The sequence below is a fragment of the Hippopotamus amphibius genome, chromosome 16 (assembly GCF_030028045.1).
Source record: "Hippopotamus amphibius kiboko isolate mHipAmp2 chromosome 16, mHipAmp2.hap2, whole genome shotgun sequence".
Lineage (NCBI taxonomy): Eukaryota > Metazoa > Chordata > Mammalia > Artiodactyla > Hippopotamidae > Hippopotamus > Hippopotamus amphibius.
In genome coordinates this window covers 19,102,658-19,120,649 of record NC_080201.1, presented here as the reverse complement: position 1 = coordinate 19,120,649, position 17,992 = coordinate 19,102,658, and the positions used below count along the sequence as shown (strand labels likewise).

At 53.9% G+C, this 17,992-nt stretch overlaps 1 protein-coding gene across 3 annotated transcripts; it reads left to right on the top strand.

Annotated features, from left to right (window-relative positions):
• Positions 1-2,032: 2,032 nt before the first annotated feature.
• Positions 2,033-17,923, top strand: TMEM208 (transmembrane protein 208). 3 transcript variants are annotated; one of them, XM_057710759.1, is made up of 8 exons: positions 2,033-2,196; positions 6,023-6,091; positions 6,584-6,741; positions 16,178-16,273; positions 16,694-16,753; positions 17,008-17,144; positions 17,452-17,536; positions 17,636-17,923. In XM_057710759.1, the coding sequence occupies exons 3-8, from the start codon at positions 6,616-6,618 to the stop codon at positions 17,771-17,773; spliced, it is 642 nt and encodes a 213-aa protein (XP_057566742.1). In that variant the 5' UTR covers positions 2,033-2,196; positions 6,023-6,091; positions 6,584-6,615; the 3' UTR covers positions 17,774-17,923. The 3 variants fall into 3 exon arrangements, with proteins under 3 accessions (XP_057566742.1, XP_057566740.1, XP_057566741.1); XM_057710757.1 differs by lacking the exon at positions 2,033-2,196 and having other exon boundaries at positions 4,805-6,091; XM_057710758.1 differs by lacking the exons at positions 2,033-2,196; positions 6,023-6,091; positions 6,584-6,741 and adding an exon at positions 15,412-15,549.
• Positions 17,924-17,992: the final 69 nt, after the last annotated feature.

The window sequence follows — 17,992 nt, the reverse complement described above, 5'->3', positions numbered from 1 at the left end:
GCGGGTTGTGAAGGCCCCCTGTTGAGAGGCTTGAAGGGAGAGAAGTGAAGTTGGGTATGCTTTGTGCTGAAGGGCAAACTTATGATTCTAAGAGACGTCCCCCAGGCCAGTGGGGGGATGTAGGCTGATTCTGACAAGAGGGAATTCAGTGCAGGAAGCCTACATTCTGATGAAAACCCAGTTGCAGCAGCATGAGTGGGATGGGGGCCACAGATTGGCCAGCTGGAGGTGAAGCCCAGAGGCTGCAGTCACAGACCCCAAGCCTCTGAGGCAAAGAGGAGCACACACACCCACAGGACCCAGAGGCAGGCTGGAAGCTGCCAGCCACCACCCTGTCTTCCTCCATGCCTCTCACTACCTCTCTTTCCCAGCGCCTCCTCAAAATATCCTTTTTAAGTGTTAACCATCACCATGTTACCTAAAAACTGATGACAGGGCACCTCGTTTGAAGAATGTTCTGGGGGAGCCCTTGCACCCCCTTCCTCTAGCTATGCTTCTGACTTGGGCATCCAAGGCCCACATACCCACTCCTGCATTCAGACTTACCACCACACTTAGCATTCTCCCCTCCTGAGTTCAGGGTGCGAATGGGGAGCCCAGATGCAGTTGTCTCCTAATACTGTCAGTTCTTCCTTCTCAGTGTCTCCAGTCCCTTGTTCGGGCCGCCATCAACTTCGCAAGAACTTCCTGACTCCCTGCCTCCTGTCTTGCCCCTCCAGTCTTCTCAGTACCACCCACCCCGACTGCTTTCTCAGACAGGAAGCTGATCTGATTACACACTCACACACCACCTGCCCCTGTATTCTTTGGCATCTCCCTGTTGTCCATGGATGACGGTCACGGCACCATGATTGAACAGAGTTGAGATGGGCTGCAGACATGTTGTGGTTTAGCCCTTTCAACAGAGTGCCTGTGGCTGACAGAGTTCTCGGTGTTTGGTCCAAGCTGGCATCCTCCCCGCCTCCTGTGGGGCTGGGACCACCCCCATCCCCAGCACCAGCTCTTGCCTGCCCATGTGCGCCTCCCTGGTCCTTTCTGCCTGATTGTCCCCTTCCCTCCCTTGTCTTTTTTCACTGACTTGAGTCTTTCCTTGACCTCCCAGGCTAAGCTCATTGCTCCCCTAGGCTCCCAGTCCCAGAAGCCTTTTTCTCTGTTTAGGAGGTTGGACTAGATGACCTCTAATGACCCTTCCTACCCAGAGATGCTATCCTTTTTCACGTCTTGTGTGTGTGTGCTGAAAACAACCTCATGGAGTCAGGCATCCTTAATCACTGTGCTCCTGGGTTCTGGCTGGGATGAGGGCACACAGACATGTCTTTGCTGCATGACCTGTCCTGGGGCTTGTACTGGGAAGAGGCCTCTGGAGTCTCCCACCATGTGGGGAAGAAGCTAGGACCTGCTGGGGGTACCTGTAGGGTGCCTGAGGAAGAAACTGTCTGTCCCTCTGATGTTTCCTACACATTGTCCCTGGGCTGGGCTGGACTGCTTCGGCTGAGGTGGGGAGGGGAGGCCATTTGGTCTGAGAACTTCATTCAAGGAGGTAAGATCTGGAATTTTTAATCTTGTTGGGTATGCAACAAAGGCTGTGGCTTGGCTGCTAAAGCTCAGTACTGGTGGACGTCTGGGAGAACTGTGGGGCCTTAGCGTGAGAAGTGGGCAGGGCAAGAGGCACAGGGTCTGTTCCTCCCAGCGTCAGTGGGCCTGGCCTCTGGACCCAGGCCTGGACAGGAGGGCAGGAGCTGGCATTTCCAGGCGCCTGTAGCAGTGACGTGTAGCTAGCTGGAAAAGGTTCTTGTTGGGCTGTGGGGCAGACTGGGGCAGGAAGCCCCTTTGGCTGCCCTGATATAGTCCCACTCTCAGTCCTAGAAAAGGGGTTTTTAGCTTGGGGAAGGGGTTCTGGGCATGTAGCAGAGGGAGGCAGGAGGCACTGAGTCAAACTCCGGGTCAAGAGGACAGGGCTGGGGCCTCTAGAGGTGACAGAGGCTGAGCCACAGGGCTGGTTACTGGCCTCAGAGTGTTAGGGTCAGGTCAGCCCCTCCCATGAAGCAGGACTGGACACAGGTCACCTCAGGCAGTTGAGCTTGGAAGCGCCTGACGGAAGCCATGCTGATGCCAGGACACATGGCCACGTCTACCACCCAGAGCTGCTTGCACACCTGCCCGATGGAATCCAGCGTTCTGCAGGGAGACTGCTGGGTGAGTGCCTGACCTGGCACAGGGCCCCAGCCCAGCCCAGCCCATACACTGTGCGGCACCAGACACACTCACTGCTCCGTGAGCTGATTGCAGCTGGACAGGTTGAGATGCTGCAGCCTCGGCCAGGAGCCGGCTGCCTGGGCCCAGCCCTTGTCGCTGAGGAGGCTGCAGTGACTCAGTGCCAAGCGCTCCAGGCTGGGGCAGCCTCTGGCCACAGCCACCAAGCCCTTGTCTGTGAGTGCTGGCAACAGGCTCAGTGACAGTTGCCTCAGCTGGGGGAACTGGAGCACCTGCAAGGATGGGAGGGGGCGGGTAACGTGGTCCTGCAGCCCTTCCAGCTTCCCCCACCCCAGCCAGAGCAATGGCTACAGGCAGCTGAATCCAATGAGAAAGGGACTTCTTCCAAGCAAACAGTGGGTTGGCCCTGGCCCCTGGCTCCAGCCCCAGGGTCCTCAGCCTATCCACATCCCTAGCCCCACAACTTGGTCAAACTGGCATCAGCTTGCTGCAGGCTGTGAGGTCCAACTCCTGTAGGGCCTGCAGCGTGAGAAGGGAGGGGCCCTGTGGCCGGGGAGAAGGGTCCTTGGGGCTGGAGGCCCAATGCTCCAGCTCTCCGTGCGGCTGCGGGAGGAAGCCCCTGCTCCTGAGGGTCCTCCTGAGTTGGCCCTCAGCTGTTCCCAGAGAGACTCAGGAGGGGCAAGGAGGGCAGCTGAGCCCAGGGACCGCCCTGACCGCCATGACCTCGAGGGTCCCGCACCTGGGGCCTCTGCAAAGGCATTTCACTTGGTTCCCCCAGCCCCAGAAGCCCCCAGTCATGGAGCTCCTTGCACCAGGCCAGGCGCAGGACTGACAGGTGGGTGAAGTAGGTGCAGATGGCCTGCACGGTCCGGTTGGTGAGGGCCACACAGGAGGACAAGTCTAGCACCCTGAGGCTTGGGCCCAGTGCTGGGATCAGGGAGAGCACTGAGGCATCCTAGGAGGGAAGTGGAAAAGGGAGAGGGCAATGGAGAGGTGGCTTGTGCCTGTGTCACCGGGCTTGGCAGGGGTCACTAGAAAGGTTCCGTCCAAGGTTCCAGCCCCACAGACAATAGGAAGCTGCCACAGCATCCATGGAAGGAAGCAACAATGTTCCTGTGCTGGTGAGCGTCAGAGTGGACATGGTGGGCTGCAGAGCTGGGACACCAGGAGAAGGACAAATGCCTAGATTGGCTGGGGTAGGAAGGATGCAGGTGAACACTTCTAAGGTGTTCACCCTGTCTGTGCTCCCAGCACCAGTGGTGGACATCTGATCCTCGCTGAGCCAATCAGATGTGCGCCCTCTAGGTGTGTGAGGTCACAGAGAGGCTAGGGCTGCCACCTGCCAGGTGCAGTTGGAGTGGCAGGGGAGTAGGAACAGAGGAAGCTGTTTTGTAGAGGGATGCAGAGACGTGGGAATGTGGGGCCACAGAGACAGCAGCTAAGAGACACAGCGGTGAAGTGGTGAGGATGGAGTAGGGCAGGGGAAGAGAGAGGCACTTGGGGGAAAAGGTTGAGATGCTTTTCAGGTGGCAAATGCTCTGAGCACAGTGCTAGATTGAAGGAATAATCTGCTAAAGAGGGAGAGACCGATACTGCTAAGACAGGGACGCCACCCAGGGGACAGGGCTGAGCCCTACTGAAGAACTGGGTTCAGCCAAGAAATGACCCTTCTGCTCCTAACGTCACGTTACCTCCCTCGGGCCCTGCCTGAGCAACAACTGCTGTGTAACCTCGTTGCCCCTTCTCCGCAGGGTTGGTTCTGTCACCCCTTTCACCAGCCTTCCTGGCCCCCAGAACATCCGCCCTCAGTCCCCTCCCCAGACTGCAGTGGTCACCAATCACTTGGCTTGTGAGGTGTGCACCACCTCATGGGCGGGGCGCCCGGTCTCCCTCTACCTGGACCCACCATGGGGGCTGCGGGGAGGAGTGCTGGCGGCAGCACCATCTGTTTAGGCTCCTTTCCTCTTCCAGACTGTGTCCCCAGTTCAGCTCTAACTACCCCTTGGACACAAACACAGGGCGCCTCCCTGATGCCATGCTCCCATTTCCCCCAATCCCTGGCCCTGGCGAAGAAGGAAGGAAAGAAGGGGATGCGACGCTCACCTTGAGTGAGGAGCAATAGGCCAGGCTGAGGGAGGCCAGTGGGGGTGGAGCTCCACACACCGAGCCCAGGGCCTGGGCCAATTCCCACCCTCTCACCAGGCAGCACTCGGCTGAGGCTCTGCAGCTCCCGCAGGCCCCCTAGGGCTGAGCATCCCACATCTGTCAACCGCTGTAGCTTCCTCAGGCTCAGGTGCCGCAGGCGCTGCAGGCCCCGGCTCACGGCCAAGAGTGCCCTGTCAGCCAGTTCTGAGCAGCCGCTGAGGTCCAGGGAGGTAAGGCCTGGTTGCTGGTGGCAAAGGGCGGCCACGGCCTCTGTGGAGAGGTCCCGGCAGCTGTGCAGGCTCAGTTCCTGCAGCTGTAGCCCGGCCACCTGACCCAGGGCCCGCAGGGCCTCGGGTGGCAAGCCAGTGCCACTCAGGTCCAGGGCGTGCAGCCTACCAGCCCTCTCCTTCACAAATTGCAGCAGGTTGCAGAAGGAGAGTTGGGAAGGGGAGGAGTCCTGGGGGCCGATGGAGCCCCGGGCTAGGCCTAACTCAAAGGTGAGGTGGCAGTAGGCCAAGGAGAGGCGCTGCAGGCTGGGGGCACAACTGCTGAGCTGATTGAAGCTGAGGTCAGCCAGGTCCCGCAGGTTGAGCTCACAGAGGCCACTCAGTGCCTGTTGGACCTGCTGTGCCGTCTCAGGCTGAGCTAGCAGCATGCCCGACATGAAGAGGCTGTTGCAGCCACTGAGGTCAAGGATATGCAGGGCCGGGCAGCTCAGGATCAGAGCCACGAAGGAGGCCTCTGTGGGGCTGCCCCCACCAAGACACAAGCTCTGCAGCTGCAGGCCCAGGTAGTAGGCAACAGACTGCAGCACCTGGTGTGAAGCTGCGAGCCATCCAGGTTGGTCAGGCTGATGCAGGAGATGCCCCTGAGACCCAGGTTCTTGATGGTCAGAAGGGAGGCAGAGGACATGGGGATGTTGTACCGCACGTTGGCCTGCGGGGCAGCAGTGGGCCTGGGGTTAGCCCTCTGGCCTCACAGTGTGCTGGCCACTGGGTCTCGTGGCAATTCACTGGCCAGAATTTGAGGGCAGGTCAGGGAAGGGCTTTTCTACAATCGGGACCCACTGTGGCGTGTGGTGACATGTGTGCTTGAGGGGGTGCTGATGGGAAGTGGGAGCTGGGAGGACAGGTCACCCTGGGCCTCAGAGGGGAATACAATGAGGGGAGGACAGGAAAGTTCATGATGGGAGGGGCTGGGCCAGAGTGGGGACCTGGCATGCTGGGTACAGGAGGGCTGGGGGGTAACCTGGAGGAGAGCCAGAGAAGCCCCCAGGGAGCAGGAGGACAAAGTATGCTGGACCCCAACTTTTGGGACTTTCAAAAGGTGGCCCTGAGACCCATGGATTTGGCTCCAAATCCAGGGCCTCAGCTTGGCATTAGCTAAGCAATCAGCCTCCTCCACTTTCTCCAGGGCATATAAATAGCCCTCAGAACAGCTGAAGACCGGAAGAAGCAAGGCAGGTGTCGCTCACCACAATCCCCCGTGGCCCAGATGCCAGAGGTCTGGGGCAGGCAGTGAGGCCGAGGTCCCCTGGTGGCCTCAGCCACATGAATGTTTGCAAAGATGGGTTTTGTGTGTAAGTGAAAATGCGCACATGCACGTGAGTGTAGTGTGCGCATGCGTGGGTGCGTGGGCGCGCTCACACGGGTTGACCCTTCAGGCTCAAGAATTCAAGACGTGCTTGTGATCCCTGGAGCTCATCTCTGGAGGGTCTGTCTTATCTGTCCAGGTAAGGAGGGAGAAGCACCCCACTTCTGTGGGCAGGAACTCGGTGAATTTCAGAGGCAGGGAGGAAGCTGAGTTGGCCCTGCCTTAGAGGAACAGAGGGGCGAGCTGGGAGCACACAGTTGGAGTCAGGTGGGGCAGGGAGGCAAGCTCAGGGATAAGCTGTTGTGGGAAAAAGCTGGCTTGTTTAGGAGTTTGGGGAGCCCCCAGTGAGGGAGATGTTTTTGTACAATCTTCCCTGATCTTGTGCCAGAGGGAGCCAAAGGACAGCAGGTATAGGAACGTGTGGAACTGGTCTGTGGAGGGAGGGAGAAGAGGGCTTGGCTTCTAAAATCCTAGCCCCTTCTCTCTACCCCTGACCAACGCCCAGGTTGCAGGCAAGTGGTACTCAAAGGCTCTTGTTTTCACAAGCAAGCTCCCCCAGAAACCTGTCCTGTGAGTAACGGCTGACATTCCTTGTGAGAACAAGCTGACATTCCCTGCTTGTTCCCCACAGAACATCATCAAAAGGGAACCAGAAAGGTAGAAATGACGCCTAAAATGCACTCCCTGCAAGATACTTATCAGCAGGATATTCCCAGGAAGACACATGGAACTCATTCCCAGGTGTGGAGAAGCTGCCGCCTATGGCTGTCATCACGGAAGGAGCGTGTGGTAAGAGGGAGACCAGCTCCCGGCGAATCTCACGGAAATCGGGGTGTCAAACCAGGTTCCCATTTCAGACCCCCTGGTCAATACGGATGAGAGGAGCTCTCCCCACAGATCCCCACCGTGGACGCTGGGAGACAGTGGGGGTAGTGGGGATTCCTGAGGACTTGGGTCCCTCTCTCAGATTTAAGGAGAGCTGGGGAAGATCTCAGTGTGTGAGGTTGGGGACGGTCCTGAAAAGACCAGGGAAAAAAGGTTCTAGAAAGGAAAGGTAAAGCAGGCCTCCAGCCCTTTCAAAGGCCTGCAGTGACGACAGAGGAGCCAATCTGGTGATGAGTAGAATGAACTCTGGCTGGGGGAGTGCAGAGCCGTGCTGGTTGCCAGGCAGCACCCGCCCCCACCAGTCACATGCCACCCCTGCAGGCCCCAGCTCCAGCAGTCTTCAGTCTTCCTTCTTTCCCTGTCTTCCTGAGCCTCAGCTGCCAGGAATGTTCTTCCCTCTCCCACTGCCTTCCCATGAACAAGGTAGATGAACAGCCCAGGGTCCAAGGGCAGGGCTGGCAGGTGGCAGCAAAAGCTACCCAATAAAGGGGCAGGGCCTGGCCTAAAAGGACTTCTAGCTATGGGGCCGGGGTGAGATGTGAGACTGCCTCCTTGTTCCCCACTGTTTTTCTTGGTGGGCAGGAGGCAGCCTGTAAGCCATCACCCAGGTGGGCTACCTGGGACTGAAACACAGGCGTGCAGGAACAGCCTGTTGGGGATGTTTATCATCTGTGGGGGCAGAGCAGCAGGCTTCTGGGTTCTGGCCTTTGGCCGCAGTGCAGGAAAGTCCCCCTTCCCGGGCCCTAGGAAGATGCTTCTCAAGGCCTAAGGGAGGGCTACACAAGTACCTGCTCCAGCTTCAGCCCCTCCAGCAGAGGGGCCAAGGAGCCCCCTAGTCTCCTCCCTTCCCAATGCCAGCATCTTAAGAGTAAATGTGAAATCATTTGGAAAATGCCCTATACCTGCTAAAAGCAATACATGTCCCTTGACTGCGAGAGGCCAGGACTCTGTCATAGCAACTGACGTCCTGAGCTGAGATGGCAAGCCCACCTGCAGACTTGGAAAGCCCTCTGACAGAGACATGGCCCTCCTGTCTGCTGGCACAGGACTCTAAAGTTAACACACCTGTTTTCCAGAAGGCCTTTGAGAAAATATATGCCCTGGCACCCAGGGGCTTTGGTCTCTAGAGAAGAGTCAGAACTTGGGGCTCATTTCTAGAGGCACTATAGACACCTCAGGCAGGAGAAGGCAGCAGGGGTCAGGACCCGTTCTGCGTTCTTCAAGGTGACCAGCCCAGTGGCAGGGAAACAACCCTCCTGCCCCGGTATGGACAGAGCCTGGGTGTATGTCAGGGTGCTGCCTTTGTCTACCTTCTTATTTGAGAAAAAATGGAATTAAGTGGGGGCAGGACAGGGAGAATAAGAAGTCACCAAGTCTAGTATCCTAGCCTGGCCTGGAGCCATATAGGCCCCAGTTTGGTCTTGGTGAGTCAGAATCTTCTGTAGCACCAACTAGCTGGAGCACCAGCTCCTTATCAATCTGCTGAGCCCTGGGAGATGGTTCCTGCCAATAGGGTTCCGCAGATTGCTCTCTGGGACATGGTGGTGTCAACAGGGCCCTAGATGCTCAGGTACCTGTGGCCTGGCTTGCCAGCACTTCCAGCCCTGAGGGTGGAGTGGGGGGTTGAATTTTGCAGAGGCACCAAATGGGTCTTTGTCAGTGTTCTATCTGGGGCTCAGGGTTAGCTGGTGCAGCCCCAGTGCTACAATGGTAGACTCTACGATCCCAAACTCTGACCCCGGCCTCCTCCTTTTCCTTCCTCCCTTCCTCCTATTCCTATCTCACCTTTATTCCCCCGGGGCCAGACTGCCCACTTGGCTTCTTCCATGCTCTCCTTCTTTGCTGGACTCCAAGAGGCCCCCCCTGCACCACCCTCTTGGCTCTCCTAGCTTCTAGCCTGCTTCCCATTCAGCGTCACCCAAGAAGAGAAAGACCCGGTCCCCACACCAGTGGGTTCCCCGTGGGTTGTTCCATTCCACCCCCCCCCACACTGTTTCCCTCCACGTGCACCCCAGCAGACTTCATCCCATTCCAACTACTTTGTTTTCCACACCTTCTTCCTGAGCACCAGATACTGGGAGCCATGACCTGATGGAGCTCTCTCCAGATACAAGGATGTAATATGCCCAAATCTGAATTTACTGTCTTATCTCTGGACTCTGGCCCTTCTCCTAAACTCTCAGTGCCCTCTACCAATCACCTAAGTCAGAAATCTGGGAGTCATCCTAGACTGTTCCATCACATCCGCAATGACCAAAGTCCTTTCCATTCTATCTCCTTGAGACACTGTAATATGTCCCTCTGCTCCCCCTTCACTGCTCTGCCTTAGTTCAGGTGTCCTTATTGTCTGTCAGAACTATATTAAGCAGTTTCCTCCTGATCAGGGTCCTGGCCGCCAGCCTCTCTGGCTCCAGTCTATCCTTGGTATTGTCACCAGGGTGATCCTTACAAAAAGCAACTGACCACACTTTTCAGGCCCTTTGATGGTTCACCACTGCACAGGACGGGAGACTGAGCTTCCTGGCTGGCACTCAAGCTCTCTCGTGCGTCCATGCCTGGGTTCTGCTGTTTTCTCTGTTTTCATTGGGGGGTGGGTGGGGGGGGAGTGGGTCTGACCCCTCACCTACTCCTATGTGTCTACGGAGTAAGTATTTATTCCTCTCTCGAGATTTAGTCCAAGCATGCCCTTTTCCACGAAGTCTTTTGTGAATCTTCTCTCCGCACCCTCGGTGTGCCTCGTGAGACTGTGAGTGCAGCACCCTACCCACTCTTCGGGCCTGTGCTGTCTCCCGCTCACTATCAGCTCTGAGTGCTGTGTTTGCCCCAGCCCGGCACCCCTAGGGCCCAGCACAGTGCGGCACAGACAGGCAGCATCACCCTCTGGGTGAGTGAGGCCCCGCCCTGTGTCTCTGGTAACTTCCCATCTTTCTCCTGCCATGTGAATATTCCAAACCTCTCTGCTGAGGCCCTGGCCTTTACCTCTCTACTTACTCCTCTAAGACAGCTTGGCCTCCAAATTCAGCACACAAAGAACCCACCAGCCTTTAAGGCACTGCCTCAGCAAACACCCTCACATTGCCACCCACACCCTCCAGAGGGGGGGTGACATCCTCTCCATCCTACCCAGGACCAAGCCATGTATGCTGAAGGTGGTGGCTACCACTCCTGACCTCTCCTCCCTACATTCACCCTCCTCTAGTGACTCCTGCAGCATATAAACACATTAGAGGTTTCTCCCAATTAAAATCCTTTTGTTAAGCCCACCTCGACCCCTCATTACAGTTCTATTTATTCCCTTCCTTTCATGGGGAAATTCCTTGCAAATGAGGTAATTCTCTACGCGTCCTTTCTTCTCTCATTCACTCCACAACCTACCTGGCTTTTCTTCCCAGATGCCAAATGTTACTGAAGCCATTGGCGACCTCCCTGGATGTGAAACATCATGGACACTATCTGTTCTTTATTTTCTGGGCTCTTTGTGGGATCTGACACTGTTACTCATCCACTCAATTAAAATGCTCTTCGCCTTTGCCTCGTGTATCCTCCTCTCACTGGGATCTCCTCAGCCCCCTCTGTAGGCCCCTCCTCCTCTCTTTGGACGGGTCCTCCCTGGGGCATTCTCTGTGGCCTGCTCTTCAGGGCTCCTCCGGTTCTCCCTAGGGGAAGTGACTTAGGTCCATGGCTTAAACCTCCACCTGTTCTTTAATGACACCCACATCTATATTTATTACCCAGAACCTTCTCTTGAATTCCTCTTAGAAATCCAACTACCAACTGGATCTCACCATTTAGATGTCTTATACTTCAAATTTTCAACAAATTCAAATCAAATTCCTTTAGACACTAAGCTCAATGACACTGTAGAGATAACTCAACAACAGACCCTACTTAAACACACACATTTAATATGTGACAGAGGAGGCTTCCAACCCATTATACATAAATGGTATGTGGGCTACTTGAAAACTAATCAGCTTAGTTCCTCACCTTAGAGCATAAATCAAAATAAATTACACCAATAAAGAAATATAAAAATTCAAACCATAAAACACAAGAAACAGTTTTGCTGTGAACCTAAAACTGATCTAAGAAATAAATTCTAATTAAACAAAAAGACAAATATGAGTGTATATCAGATCTCAAAGAGGCAAAGGATCTCTAAAGCAGTGGAAGAAATAAAAAAGAAAAGGATGTTCAGAATCAACAACCTAGAAATTGAACCTCTGTAGCTCATAAACAAACACAACTCTACAAATTAAGGGGCAAATATATTAGGAAAATATTTCAATAAATATGTAAAAGATTAACCTCTTTAATGTATAAAAATTTCATACAAATTGATAAGAAAAATACTAAGACCCTAATAGTTAAATGGACAAGGAATGCAAGTACACAAAAGAGGGAAATATAAATGGCCTGCTAAGGAGAAAACTGTTCAACCTCAGTGATAATCAAAGAAGTCAAAACTGAAACAAAGAGCTGTCATTGCTTGCCTTTTAGACTAGCACAGGTGCCTGCACTCACCTCCTAGTGGGCTGTCTCCCTGCACTCCAACTCGCCCTCTTCGTCCACTCTGCACTGCAGAGGTCTAAGACACAAATCACGCCGTGTCACTCCCCTGCCTGACATTCCTTTAAAGGTCCCATGATGGGATCCAGGAGAAAGCCCCAGCAGTGCCACCTGGCACAACTGTCTTGCTGTCTGACCCCCTTCTAGCCTCATCTCCCACCACTTCTCCCACACAGACCTCAGTTCCAGTCAGGGAACTTGTATGGTCGTTTCCAGAACTTTGGTGCCTTCACCTGTGCTATTATGAGTCCTGGAGGACCAACCTTCATCCTCATCCTGTTCCTTCAGGAAGACTTCCCTGATGCTGCCAGTCTCCTTTGATGTCCTTCTTCATGTCCCCACGGCACCCCTCATTCCAGTGTCATTGTACTGAGCACACGACATCAAGATAACTCACATATCTTTCTCCTTCACTGGACTGTGAGCTTCTCAGGGGAGAGGACTATATTTTATTCATCTGTAGAGTCCCAGCACTGCACCCAGAACCAAGCGTGTATGAAGTATGCAGGAATGAATGGATGGATGACGTATGAGCGGGGCCATGAGCAAGCTGAAGTGAGACAACTGAGAGTGGGCCAGATGAGGGTGGGCACCTTACCTCCCGAAGGACATTCTGGGCTGCACAGTACCAAGCCCGGCTCACGAGGGAGGCCTCTTTCTGATCTGACAGAGGCAGGAAGCCCAGAATATATGTGAACATCTGAGGGAAAAAGACAGGGCAATGGGGGCTGTTAGTGCTGGTGAGGGCCTTTGGAACCTTCTCCAGCTGATAGCACAGTAGGTCAGAAGGGACTAGAACACTAGCTTGTAGTTCACCTTGGATCCTAAACTTCATGGAGTCTTCACTTTCCCTCTTCAGCATCCAGGTATCTTTCCTGGAAACAAACCTTTCCTGAGCACCGCCTGGATGCACATTTGCTCTGACTGATAAAAATCAAACTTCCTGATCAATTTGGTAAAAAGAGCCTGGGCACTGGGACCAGATAAACCTAGTTTAGATCCTTATTTTCTCAACTGACCTCTCTGAGCCTTATTTTCCTTATCTATAAAAACACAACTGTAGTGAGATTAAATGGGTTATTATGACAATTAAATAACATGATAAAGTGTCTTGCGTAGGATCTAGAACACAGCAAGTCAGGTGCTCCATCTCTGATCTTCAGGAAGTTACACTGGGACCGCACTCTTTTCCCATCTTCTTCACTGCCAACTTGGCTTCTCAGCTGACTGTTAAGATGCTCAGCAAGACCCAGCCTGGTAAGCTCAGGTCCTCACTCTACCTGTCTACCTATGCTCTATGAGGCTGGGAATGGGTGGGTGGTGGCGGCCCTATTAGCGACGGGGGAAGGGAGTTGCCTGTGAGACCAGGAATTATCTGATATTAGCTATTCTTTTCTTCTGGAATCTTCCCTCCTTGACTTCTGTGACACTGTGTTTTCTAGGGCTCCACTCACCACACAACTGCCCTGTTTCTGGATTCTTCTGTGGCTCCCAGGGTTCAGACCTGGGCCTTTCAATCTGTTTACTTTCCAGGATAATAAATTCATTTGCATGGTTTTAACAGTTACCTCTATAGGAATAACCAACAACTCAATATTGACATATTGTTTTATCATTCATGTGCTAGTCTAGTATTGCCAACTGTCCACAGGATCCTTCATCCAAAATGTTTTACCATCACCTTCATCTTAACCTCAGTCCAAAGCAGCTCCTCCTCCCAACTTTCCAGCCCGAGCTTCAATGCCAACAGTGCATCTCACCTGAAGATTCTCATAATACTTTGTACTCTTCATGTCTTTCTGTCCCTTGTGCTCAGATACAGGTGTAAAGCACAGGCTTTAGGCCAGGCTAACTTAGACTCATTCAAATTCCAGCTCCACAAATTCCTAGCTGTGCAACCTGTGTGACCTCAGGCAAGGTACTTGACGTCTCTGAGCCTCAGTTTACACAACTGTAAAATGGGGATATTAAAAATCTAGATCACAGTCTTATGATGGGAATTAAATTATATATATTACATATATATATATATATATATATATATATATATATATATATAAAATAGATATAACATGCTTCACATCTAGTTGGTTGTCCACAGACGGTTCCAGGATTGCTGTCACTAATACTTCTGCCTTTGAAAGCTTACCACCTTAGTAGCCCAGATCCTCATCACCCCAGACCTTGATTTCTTTCACAGTCTCCCACCTGATTTCCCTGCCTCCAGGCTCATCCTTGCTAGCCATTCCGCACACAGCAACAAGGTTAATTTTCCTAAAAAACAGCTTTCAGTCTTTGCACTTCTGATGAAAACCTTCAAGGTTTCCCAGTACCCTCAAGACAAAATCTCTTCTCCTGAGTCCACACTGCCAGGCCTCCATGCCTGACTGGACCCCTGATTCCAGAGCTTCCACAGTCCAGTCTCCTCATTGTCCTACAAACACAGCATGTCTATTTCCTGATTTCCTTTTCCCTATGTGGACCTTTTTCTTATAATGCCTTTCCTTAAGCTTGACCTCACCGGCCCACTCTGATCTCTTCTTCCCTCTCTGATCCCTAGTACACAGAAAGTACCCAGTCAATACTTACTGGATTGAATTAAATACGGATGGACAGTCTTTTACCTCTATTTTCACCAAAGGTTTGCTCAAGGAAGGGGTGGGAAGATAAAGCAGATCATTACTGAGAGGAGTATGAGGGGGAAAAAAGCTTCTGGGCCAGGGGGGCTAGGCGTGGGGAAGAGAACACTGATGGGGACTAGGACTGATCAAGCTCCTGTCCCCAAGGGGAGGCAGGAAAACCTGTCTGAGCTGAGGTAAAATAATGGTCATCCTGTCTTCTGGGGCTCAGCAGCCAACCCAAGGAGCAAAGGCAGGGCAACAAATCTGTCCTCACTGAGGGGAGGAAGCAAGATTCTTTGAGCTGATAAGGGGGGAGGTCTTTCTAAAGGGACCAGAAGAGGCAGTGATAGGGTGGAGTGGCCATCCCATGAACCCCATCCCAAGGAGTTACTAAAGATATGATTGGTCATATCTGAGATCTATGAGGATGGAACAGATATCCTCTGGGGCCAAAGAGGAAATGGATGCCATTGCAGGGGGCTCATTGGGGTCGGAGCCATCCTGTTTTTGCTAAGGGGAAGGAGCACCATGCCAAGGGCCGAAGGGGAAAGGGTGGCCCGTCTCCCTTGGGCTGAGGGAGGGGGCTGCCAACTCTCAGGGCGAAAGGGATGGAGATGCCATCCCAAGAGGCCACTGGGAACAAAACTTGTTCTCTCTCCCTGGACAACAGCGGCAGAGTGGTCTTGCTCCAGGCTAAGGAGAGGGAGCAAACATCCCATGGGGTGAAGGTGGCAGGGATGGCAATCACTGGGGGCCGAGAGAGTGGGGTGTAGGCCTGTCCCGGGTGAGGGAACTCAGAGAACATGCCCGAAGTTGATGGGAGGGGGCAGTCTGTCTTCCACAGCCAGGAGAAGGGGCAGCCGTCTCTCGAGGAGGAAGGAATAGAGCGACCATTGCAAGGGGCTAATGGGGATAATCGGTTACCCTTCGGGGATGATGAGATGGAGCGGACATCTTCCAGAACTGAGGGGGAGGGGCCGCCATCAGAAGAGATGGAGGGTAGGTAGAGGCCCTGTCCTCGCTGAGGTGACAGAGCAGCCATCTCTTGGGGCCGATGGGGAAGGAGAGGTTAGTCCCCCAAGGTAAGGGGACGGAGTGGCCCAAAGCCGGGGCCGTTACCCATAGCCTGCAGGTCCTGGGATCTCCCGGGCGGGTCGTTTCCGCCAGACGGGCGGGGCCGGGCGAGCTGTCTGACAGCCCCTCCCCAAAGCCTGGGGACCCCGAGGGCGGGGCCTGTCCCGAGCTAGGCCTGAGGGCGGCCTCCTCTCACCTCCAGCGGCAGCGACTCCGCCATCGCATCCCTGCCGCCTCCGCCCCCGCGCCAGGCTTTCTGGGAAGTGTAGTCCCACCGACTCTGGTGGGCGGGGCTTGGGACGGAAGCGGATCTCCCACTTTCGTCCCAGTTGCTAACGATTTGGGTCTGCACCGGAAGTGTGTGTGCTGCCGATGTGGTACCTACTGACTGCGGTTTCGGTCTCTCTCCCTTCTTTTCCCGGCTGGGTATTTGCGTCGCACCATGGCGGTAAGGAGGGCAAGTAGGGCGGGGTCCGCAAGGCAAAGCGGAGTGCGGGGCCAGGAGACTGAAAACAGAGGAAAGACATCAAGGGAAGCGGGTCTGCCAGAGGGAAGTGCCATCCAGTGGCCGGACCGTACTAGATCAAGCTGGGGGGTGGAGAGGCCCAGGACCTTACCAGAGCTGGTGCCGGAAAGGGTTGGGCGTCCTTACCAGACAGTATCAGGACTAGCTGGAGATCTGAGGGGCTTGAGGCGGGTAGACGTAGCCCAGATCTGGTTTACTCTAGCAGAGGCCGGAGAGGGGAGCTATTCAGGCCCACTCAGGGGTCTCCCCTGTAGGGTTTGTCAGCCCTAAACTGGACCTTATCAGAGGATCCAGAAGATACCAGCCTAGTATTGGATTGTTCCCAGCCCGAGCAGGAGGCGGTCATTGCTGGGTGTGCTGGAAAGATGTTATCAGCCCTAAGCAGGATGGTTTGGAGGAGGGGTGGACATCCCAAGGATTGTGCTAGGTTTGAGCACCATGGAGACTCGGCTGAGGTGCAGATGGAACTCCGTAGCTAACTGGAATGGTGGGGAGGATAAGGAAGACCCTGGCTGATGAGGGTTCTGACCGCATGTCATCATCTCTGCAGCCCAAGGGCAAAGTGGGCACGAGAGGAAAGAAGCAGATATTTGAGGAGAACAAAGAGACCCTGAAGTTCTACCTGCGGATCATACTGGGAGCCAATGTAAGTGCCTTCCTGCTTGCTTCTCTGGCCACCCAAGGTTCCATAGTCCTCAGCTCTATTTGGTGGGGTGGAGTGGTGGTGGTGTGTGACAGCCAAGGCTCGGAAAGAAAACTCCAATTAAATTAAACTAAATCCTGGCACAGAGAAAGTGCTGAATAGTTAAAAAAACCAGAAACAAAAGGAGGGTGAGACTTTCAGAGGGACTTGAGAGCCCTTCCCATCCTAAATACACAGGGGCTTCTTTCCTGGGCTGAAGTGTCAGAGGGGAGTCTGGGTATTCAGGGAGCAGACCTCTTCCCCAAACCTATGAGAAACGACTTGTCTCCTTTCATCACCTGGCCTGATATCTTGGTCAGAGTTGAGGAAGGTCCATGGTTTAGTAAGTTTTTGATCCCAGCCTGTTCCTGTGTCTGCTTATAGGCCATTTACTGTCTCGTGACCCTGGTCTTCTTCTACTCATCTGCCTCATTTTGGGCCTGGGTAAGTGTCCCCTATCTTGGGAAGTGGGTAAGCACATAGGGTCAGTGGCTGGCCTTTTTTAAGGCTTTATTAAATTTGTTATAATATTGCTTGTTTTATGTTTTTGGTTTTTTGGCCACGAGACATATGGGATCTTAGCTCCCCGACCAGGGATCGAACCCGCACCCCCTGCATTGGAAGGCAAAGTCTAAACTACTGGGCTGCCAGGGAATTTCCAGTGGCTGGCCTTTGATACACCCATTCTTGTTCTGCAGATGGCTCTGGGCTTTAGTCTGGCAGTATATGGGGCCAGCTACCACTCAATGAGCTCGATGGCAAGGGCAGCCTTCTCTGAGGATGGGGCCCTGATAGATGGTGGAATGGATCTCAACATGGAGCAGGGCATGGCAGAGTGAGTGTCCCCCGCTGTCAGCCCAGGTGAGCAGCGCCAGGGCTGGGGTGCTGGGGCCCAGATAGCCCAAGACCCACAGCTGCCTGCAACTTGAAGAGGGTGGGAGTTGACCTAGGGCCTATTATTTTTATTTATTAAAAAAGTTTTTTTGTCGGGGGGGTGGGGGCCGTGCTGCGCTTGTGGGATCTTAGTTCCCCGACCAGGGATCGAACCCGGGCCCTCAGCAGTGAAAGTCCTAACCACTGGACCACCAGGGAATTCCCCGTCTACTATTTTTGGCCCTTGCAGCCTCCCTTCCATTCCACAGGCACCTTAAAGATGTGATCCTACTGACAGCTATCGTGCAGGTGCTCAGCTGCTTCTCCCTCTACATCTGGTCCTTCTGGCTTCTGGTACGTGGGTCGTGGGGCTCCCAAGGAGGAGCTGGGGCATCTACGCCTTTTCTTCTTTCATTTCCTGCACCTGGCTTCAAGCTACCTTTTCTCTCCTAGGCGCCGGGCAGAGCCCTTTACCTCCTGTGGGTCAACGTACTGGGCCCTTGGTTCACAGCAGACAGTGGCGCCCCAGCGCCAGAGCACAATGAGAAACGGCAGCGCCGACAGGAGCGGCGGCAGATGAAGCGGTTATAGCCACTGACATTGTGGCCACAGGTTTCTGGGCCCTGGGTGGCTCAATCAGGCTGCGTGGCCCCCATGCCAGGAGCAATGAGGGCCTAATCCAGGGGCCAAAAGCAGTCTGAGGTATAGGATTGTTGAATAAATGGCTTACAATATGGCTAATGGCTGTGTGGGTGAAAGTGAGAGATAAGGCAGGAAACAGCCAGTCCTTTGGTATTTTCCTTCTGCTAG